At 38.7% G+C, this 8,557-nt stretch overlaps 2 protein-coding genes across 6 annotated transcripts in view; one reads left to right on the plus strand and one right to left on the minus strand.

Annotated features, from left to right (window-relative positions):
* The first annotated feature begins 15 nt into the window (after window positions 1–15).
* gdpd4b (glycerophosphodiester phosphodiesterase domain containing 4b) overlaps window positions 16–8,557 on the plus strand; it is a 13,961-nt gene continuing 5,419 nt past the window's right edge. For 2 of the 5 annotated variants that reach the window (XR_003052878.1, XM_008333030.2), the window contains exons 1-4: window positions 18–171; window positions 6,200–6,347; window positions 7,009–7,217; window positions 8,159–8,262. Coding sequence is in view for 1 of the 5 variants with exons in the window: in XM_008333030.2 (XP_008331252.1) it covers window positions 7,047–7,217; window positions 8,159–8,262 (275 nt within the window). In the remaining 4 variants the exon portion in view is untranslated. Of the gene's footprint in view, window positions 172–6,103; window positions 6,348–7,008; window positions 7,218–8,158; window positions 8,263–8,557 lie in introns of those variants that run through there. The other 3 variants (XR_003052881.1, XR_003052880.1, XR_003052879.1) reach the window with 3 other exon arrangements.
* Window positions 485–4,678, minus strand: LOC103395356 (aquaporin-11-like). The gene is made up of 3 exons (XM_008333029.3): window positions 3,845–4,678; window positions 2,559–2,675; window positions 485–2,265 (listed from the first exon to the last, which is right to left on the minus strand). The coding sequence occupies exons 1-3, from the start codon at window positions 4,440–4,442 to the stop codon at window positions 2,156–2,158; spliced, it is 825 nt and encodes a 274-aa protein (XP_008331251.1). The 5' UTR covers window positions 4,443–4,678; the 3' UTR covers window positions 485–2,155.

Here is an 8,557-nt window from a genome sequence, read left to right on the forward strand (position 1 = left end):
GCTAAATTTTACTTTGTATATTGAAATATTGAAGCAGTCAGGGCGGACAGATTATCAGGCATGCAGTAGCCTGAACCATGAACGGGTTATAAATGGACACAATCTGGTTTTGTCAGCTGTATCCTGGTCTGGAGTCTAACCGCGAAAGACGACGTTGTTGTCACCGGAAGGGTAAGTGTCACGTCATCTTAATTACGTTAATGAGCAACCAGGAGTGTAACAAACTGACTAGTGTCTGTGTGACAAATAATTAAGTGTTTTAGTGAGTTTTTAAAGACACTACGTCATATGTATAACTTTATGATAAATAAGAGTTATCGGGGACGTGTGCGCGTACACGGCGACATAAAAATATATTTTTTAAAATTTGTAGCAAAGCTTATACACGTGACTATACATATTTCTATGCAAATGACTGCACGTTGCTCTATACTAAGTCGCTTTTTGAGTAGTTGCTGAAATACGAGACACAAGAACTCAGTAATAAATTCAAACTTGATTTTTAATATATATCGGTCACATACAGCCAGATTTGTATTGCAACAAATGTCCAACTGAGTAGAATAAACAGTCATATCTATTTTGTATAACACTTCTAAAATTAATTATCAACAAACATTACATTACATTACAATGTAATGGATGTAAGGAACTTATCAAGTGTCATACAGAGAAACAGAAAACAAGAAAATGTTGAGGAAACTAATGCAGAGAATAAAGAACAGATTTCATGTACCAGCTGATATTTTGAACCTCAAACACTGCACAAAAGAAAAAATAAATAAATAAAAAAACCCTTAACAACCCAGTTGAAACAGTTATGTCATAATTTTTAATCTGGTATTTACACATGAAATGCACAGAAAGAGGTGGAAAACAAGTGTTTGCTCCAATTTTAGGCTTGAAGCTGTTAGTGATATGACAGTTACACAGTCAATAACACAGTTGTCTTTGTTTGTGAGGTTTTAGTGTTTAGTCCTTGGCCTGTTGCTGGTCAAATAAAACTGTTAAATGTCTTTTCGCAACTATTCACATAAGTGTGTGCAAAAATGTGCAGAAAAAAAGTTCCATGAACATCACAGACACGTATGGAAATATATGAAATAAAAGTACTTTTTTCATTATTATATTTATTTTGTTCCAATCAATCCCGTCTGGGACTGAGATTTCTTAAAACTTAATGGTCCCTATGAAATTTCACATTGACACTGATCATTTTCAGGTCAAGAAGGCTGTAAGGTGTATTTCCCTGGTCTTCAGCCTTTGATTTCTTAAGTTGTGCTTAGTTAAGACAAAGTCTTAGCATGAGGAAGAAAGTTGTTGGATGTTATTAAATAAGGTTTGTGTTTAGTGTTTGGAAGAACAGCACGTCTGTTTAAATGCCCAAAATATTATTACAAGTACTATGCTACATGAAATACCTGATTTTGCTTTTGAGGTTGCTGCAGTGAGACAGGCGTCAGATCTGGCGTTAACCACAGACTATAGACTAAAGATGACGATCTTGTAGAAGTGAAGCCGTGAGTTGTTAAAGCTCACTTGGTTTCAGATCGTCTTTATTACAAACATCACGTCAAATGAATAAACACCACATAAATAACACCTGAGTTTTTCTTTCACATTTAAACAGAAGTTTGTCTCAGTCTGTAGACTGTTCATTCACAGTACCAAAGTCCATAGAGAAAATAAGGGATTTAACGTAACTGTAGACTGTAGGTGTTTCTGAGCCACTGCTGCCAATATTTGTAAATATTAATGTGTCATTCATTGACTGTCATCTGAAATGATTTGTTATACTTTAATTAACTGAACTTAACCTAAAACAAAGGCATCAGCAGAGTAGAACCTGTCACGTCTTGGGGCGGGGTTTTAATTAAACATTTTCATCTATTGACATTGGTGTGTGGGAGAGTTTGTCAAACTCCTGACACCAGGAGCAAACATTTAAATAGTAGCTGTGAGTGTTTTCCTATGTGAGTGTGTGTTTGCAGGCCTGTTTTTTTTTTCTTTAAGCAAATCTTCAATGTTTGTAGTTTTCGACCTGCACAACAGAAAACAGCTGTAGCTTCAAACTGCAGCCTTTTAAACCCTTAAATCCTCTTCATCAGCTGAACTGGAATGATTCACAGGAGGGGACTAAAACCTTGGTTCCCGGTTACTGCATCTTGGATTTGTGCGCAGCTGTAGCGACGTCCTGTCCGACGCTGCTTTTACCAGACAGGAACGGAAGTATCTTGTCCACTAGCAGGACGCAGCTCGCAACACCTGGTACCAGAAGTAGAGAACAGATTGCTATTGTGAGGATTTTATGGTTCTCAACAACTAAAATGGGCAGCTAGCTAAATATAGTGCAGAGCTCTATCACTGTGAGGAGCTGTACACTTCCAAGTGAGTGTGAAACAATGTTTAGGACAATACAATACAGAAGTTAGTTTTAAAAGAAAATTTCACAGATGAGGTTTATGCTACAAAATGTGGCAGTTTACATCATTTTAACAATCATTAATTTCCTCCGCTTATATCTGGGTCAAACATCACCTGTCACCTCTGCTCCTTACCTGAAGCTGGTCCTAGCCAGTAGACAAAGCAGTATTCCAGATAGGTGTGCCCACTGCAGGGGAACTGGATGGCGAAGGCTAAGACAGGGTTCAAAACAGACCCTGAAATACTGCCAACTGCAGGAGAGTGAAGGAAAAACAGAAGAAAATGAAGGCTGGTCCAAGTTACATGCATTATGCAGTTTGCATTTATACCTAATGGGAATTAACTGAAAGAGGATGTTCCTTTTACAGTGTACATGCTAAAAGGTTAAATAAACGCCAAAGGAAAGGAAACAGTATTTAAGTAAAATTATAATATCCTTGATCAGAGCAACCCCAGAGGTGGTATTTTGTTAAATACCTTAATGAATCACCACTTAGGGCAGTAGCTTGAAGCATGTCAATAGTTTACAATAGTTTTCCAGAAACCGAGGTAAATATTTTTAATTTAATTTTACTCCTCGTTTGGTTCTTAGATCTCCTCTTTAATTGTTCACTGACCTTTGGGCATTTTTTAAGTGATTATTTTTCAGAAAAAAAGGTTTCTGTGGTTTTAGCTGTGCTTTAACTTTTATCTGAGTCTTCTTCAGGGTCTCACTCTGACCAAACCCGCCACTAAAGTATTATTGTGTAAAAAGGTACCCTAAAATCTGCCGCCTACAGATATTAGTGCAATATATAATATTAGTGGAAAGCAAAACAAACACATTTGTTTGCTTTCCAACAATATGAACAGATGTATAAGTCAACCTATGACTTATAACCTAGGGATGTAAATGTAAATGTAAAATTAAGATATTTATTACTGCACATCCTTAACACAGTTAACTTATCATGTATATTCAGTTAGTTTAAACATTTTTTTAACCTCTGTTTTTGCATAATATTTGAATATTTGACTTTATTTTTTGGCATTTTGTTGAGCAAGCAAATTGCGGATTAGTTGAGAAAATACATATGCCAAGTTTTTTTTTGTGATGACATCACAATGTTTGCCTTGCAAATCAAGACTATATGTATTTTAAAGGCTATGCTGCATGCAGTTAATTCACTTTACACGACATGGCATTTGTAATGATCTTTTGAGCACGTTTTAAGCGATTGTCAATAGTTTTTGTACTTGGCCGTTCACATCTACAAACGTTGACCAAAATCACTAACTGGCAGTTTTTGTTTTGTTTTTGTTTTGTTTTTTTTGCAAATTAATGTCTGAAATATATCTTTTATGAACCCTAAACGAACGTTTTATGTCACACTTATGTACCCTGACCCAGTGTTTGGATGGTTTTGATTAAATCACAGACCTGCGTAGCTCAGAGTAGTGATGAGAGTAGCAATGCAGAACACTCGAAGTTTCGCGTCCACTTTGTGGAGATTCAGCACCACGGCTTGCATAATGAAGGCGCCCACCAGCTCTGCTGCCGCGGCTTCCAGCAGCGTCCCACCCACTGGATCGAAACACCTAGTCCCAAACTTCTGCTGCCGGACGTGGACGTCGGAGAGACCCAGCGACCACACGGAGGCTGCGAAAAACTGCGAGGCCAACGCGGCAGAGAACTGACAGGCGATGAGGACGACAGCAGCCCTACCCGAAATGATACCCCGGTACACCCGGTCCAGAACCCCGACCGGGTTACAAGCTGCTCCCCGGAAAGTAGTGAGGTGGACGACGGTGATTGTGTAGGTGAGAGTGAGTGCGATCAGCGGCTGTGGTTTCAGGTTGGCCTTTTCTGCCAGCAGTTTGAGCTCCTGGGAGCAGCAACACAGCTGGAAAGTGGACGCTGCTTCCAGCAAGTAAAGCCAGGAGGCTCTGGCGAACAGCCGAGACGTGATGCGACGCGTGGCTTCACTCAGAAGAACCGCGGCGACCAGCACCGACAGAGAGATCCACAGGTCGATCATTGTTCTGCGGCTGTTCAGCGACAGAGAGACGGAGTGACCCGAAGGACAAACTCGCTGCTGTTTCACGAGTGACTGAACTTTACTTTAAAACTCTCCTCTGTCAAATACTACCCAGACGGAAACGGGGCAGGGCCAGCCTTCAAAATAAAAGCGCGCCAGTCAAATCCAACTAGGGAAATAATGAGGGCCACAGGGAGGTTCACCGATACACAATTCACAGGTTATATATTTTCGAGATTCTGATCTTTGTTTTCTCGGAATTTATAGTAGTTTATATTACTATATTATTAATATATTATTATATTAATATATTATTTATAGTAATAGTGTAAGAGAAATCTTATATAGCTATATATTTTTCAGTTTTTTTCCAACTTTTGTCCAAACTGTAATACTTTTATGTGGTCTCTATATAGGACTATTTTGCACAAAAGTCATTAAATTGAACATTTTCCTTTTCCCCAAAGTTTGTTTGTCAGGAGTGAAATTAAATATTGCGTTTTTCCGTTTTTGACTTCCAATGACAAATCTTTGACTACCATTTGATAGTTTTCTGTTTTTTGTTCAATAAGGGTTTATTTTGAAGGTCTGAACAAGGAATAGAAACATTCATTCTCGGTTTTTTTGCCTCAAGGTGAAACAGTAAACTTGACTAACTGGAAAATAATTTGACAGTTCAAACTTAAGAAAAACAAGTAGCTACTAAAATGTTTGAGCTAAGGTGTATTTCTATAGATTCGTCTGTTGTTTCATGTTGTTTGCCTCAATTTCCAACTTAAGAGCCTATGTAACTAAATTGCTAGATAATGAAAGACCAACACGAATCTTACTGACAACACACCCCGCAGGTGTAGGAAAAACCCCTCAGGACAAAACCTTTGTTGCCCCTTTTTTTGCAGATGTAACCTTGTGTCAACTGTGGAGGTCTGAAATTGCACACACACACACACACACACACAAATTCCTTATTAAGATATGATCCCAATACTAGTAGTAGTATCCAAACCAATTCCCTTATTAAGATATGATCCCTATACTAGTAGTAGTATCCAAACCAATTCAGTGTCTCCAAAAGCCCTTTTGATCACACAAAACAGTACTCAAATGCAAAAATATTTTATCGCAAAATGTGTCTTGAATTTTTCACCTTTTCCTCAAAAACTCTGTTAATGATATGAACCTAAAAGTTAGTTAGTCTAAATTATACTCATGTCAGGTTAAATAACATAAAGTTTTGTTCCGTTTGCTCATAGAATACCTTCAGGTATTATTTGTTATTACAGACATTGCCCCTAACTCTACATTTGCATTGGTAGTTTAAGAATTTTCAAACAGGATACTAAACATGGTGATTTGAGTCGTTCTGCACATCCTGTACAAATGTTTGTTTATTTCTCCTTTTTATTAGGAGACCACTATTCCCCGGTCTCCTGGATTCACCTGGTGATGCGTCTGATTTTATCACCATGGCAGGTGACGGTCGGTGATTTGGTTACCGGTAGTTATCGTCTAGAACAACAGAAATGCTGGTTATTATAAACTAACGTTCGCATTATTTTCAAAATAAAATATTGTTCGCATTTCCACAGCGACATCAGCGTGCAAAGAAACGCCCTAGTTTAATTATTTAAAGTATACTTTTGAACTATATTTGTGAAATTGTAAGCAACAGATAAAAGAAAGCATTAGTAGGCTCTTCTCGAATTGGGTTTATACACAAACTGATGCACCTTGTATTTTTACGCTTTTCTTTTAAGGGTTCCTCCGATCAAGCTCTTGTTATTGTGAGTAACTTGACGCAATGTTATCCTGCCCGAGGCCACTGGTTTGGACCGCGTTACCCGAGGAAGATAAGCGGTCGGCGGCTACACCTCTGGCTTCTCTCCGCTTTAAGAATTCAAAAGGGTAAGAAAAGATGTTAGCATTAAACAAACATGCAGAAAGACGTTGATGTCTTTTATAAACGCTGCTGTTCAAACATGAACTTGATAATAATGAGTCCGATTTCCTCTTCTGGTCGTTTGATAACACCAGAGTGAAATGTGGTGTTTTAAGAAGATCGTTTTTCGCATTGGAATGATTGGAATTAGATGAAGCAAAGAGATTTAATTACTGAAATAGTTTGCTGACTTAAATTAAATCAACTTATTATATATTAACTAAATACGTAATATGAAAACAAAGTGGTAAATGACTTCGTACAGTGTGGCACGTTGTGTTCTTCCCGTATACAAGCTGTAGACAACAACATAAAGGACCCGGTGGATTTGGACTTAAAACCAGAACACACCGTGCCATTGTACTGTGCGATGTTTTACTCTGTTCTGTAGGCAGTAAAATCTGTATTAATGCGGATAAACTGCAGTTCAATGGGTTTCATTCTAAAAAAAAACATAATTCCCTGAAAACTGGAGGAACAATGGAACAAGATTCCCATTGAGAATTTTCGATCCAAGCATTTTAAATTTGGGAATTCACTAATATCAGGTCATCTTAAATAATTATATATTGTGAATGTTCCTGTTGGAATTTATCTGTCATTATTTTTGTTTGTTTGTTTTTTTAGGTTTTGTGATGCCAGGTGGTTTCAGCTGAGTTTAAACCATGGCCTCCACCTTGTCCCAGTTGCAGTTTGGTCGACTGTACGCTGTTCGTGCAAAAGTCCTGCGGCGTTACAAACACCATTCTTTACTGTGGTGTCTGAACGGGCTGTACGGCTGCAGATGGAGACGTCAGGAGAGCCGTACTCAGCCAGGAGACTGCTGCTGCAACAAGGTCAGGAAACGTCCAACACGAGAACATCTGGAGAAACCCAGATCTGCTCTGCATTGTCAGTCTTCCTGTCAATGGTGTCATGTCAAAAATGTTTGGCTGACATCCCAGGATGTTGCCAAAGGACATAGAGAAACATTTGCAAAAGTAACTGACACAACAGTTTATGACAAATCTCAAATAAAGTTTGTCTAAAGTCCGTCAGCTTATCCTCACCCTCCCCCACTCTTCTTCTGGGGTTTTATTAAACAACATATTTTTATTCTTTACCTCAAAGAATAAAAACTTTTCCCCATTTCCCCATTAGTAAACTTCACAAGGAACTCTCACGAGGTGCTTTACTGCACCCTAGTGGTCATTTCACAATTAGTAAACTTCACAAGGAACTCTCACAATCGCAAACATTTAACTATTCCTTTAACATGATTAACTTGACTATCTTTAATCTCCGCACTCTCTATACTAAAAAAGTGATGTCTAGTCGTTATTTATTATGTTCTTCGTTTTCTGTGTGAAATGCCTTTTTTAAATATTTAAATCAGAAGTTGAAAAAATGACAAAAGAAATTAAGAAAACATTAAATATTAACACAGGCTGAGGTGCTCAATAATACTGCAGTATAATGTTCCACAGAAGAGTAACAGACAGTAAATACTGTTCAACGGTGTATTGATTTCTCTCCTTCAATTATTACATCTTAGCATCAGTGGTTTAACAGTCGTCAGGTCTAAATATTTGTCGTCACTGTAACAGTAAACACACACACAAACACTGACACGGAGTCACACCTTCAACCTCGTCACATAAAAACTCCTCCGTCTTGACAAGGTCAAGGGTCAGCGCCCGTCTCCATGGAAACCAGATGATAAATGCGTCAGGGACCTTGTGCCTCAGATTGAAGTGCAGTGCGATGTCTGTCTTACACCACTTCTTGTTGTTGACAGTGTGAGGGCGTCAGCTCTGCTCTGCTGGTGGCAGCCTTTTGTCTAACTCTGGTGTTTCTCTACTTCTGGGCGCACGCCAAGAACGACTACAATGACTTTGACTGGTGGGTGTACAGCAGCAACAGTCACACCGGGTGTAGGCTGCATGTCTTTAACAGCGCACGTGTCACAGCATGACTGGGCTGACCTGGGGAAACCTGGGAAACCTGGGAAAACCTGGGCTGTGGTGTGACATTAGTGACATTCTTCCTTCTTAACGGCTTTTCTCATCGTGACTTTTATTATCCTGTCACAACACGTACGTAGACGAAGGATGAGCTGAAGGTTGTGGTGACTTTTTAAAAAACAGATTTTTGCAATGCCAGTGGGTTCCCTGGAATTCAAATGAGGTCGCCTGAA

Source organism: Cynoglossus semilaevis, chromosome 19 (genome assembly GCF_000523025.1).
Source record: "Cynoglossus semilaevis isolate Cse_v1.0 chromosome 19, Cse_v1.0, whole genome shotgun sequence".
Taxonomy (NCBI): Eukaryota; Metazoa; Chordata; class Actinopteri; order Pleuronectiformes; family Cynoglossidae; genus Cynoglossus; species Cynoglossus semilaevis.

What these genes read in the sequence shown, in the direction of transcription:
- LOC103395356 (XM_008333029.3), bottom strand. Translation starts at nt 4,442, where the DNA reads ATGATCGACCTGTGGATCTCTCTGTCGGTGCTGGTCGCCGCGGTTCTT. An exon ending in CACTACTCTGAGCTACGCAG is followed by an intron (nt 2,676 to 3,844) that starts GTCTGTGATTTA and finishes ACTCTCCTGCAG; the next exon opens with TTGGCAGTATTTCAGGGTCT. An exon ending in CTGGCTAGGACCAGCTTCAG is followed by an intron (nt 2,266 to 2,558) that starts GTAAGGAGCAGA and finishes TTCTGGTACCAG; the next exon opens with GTGTTGCGAGCTGCGTCCTG.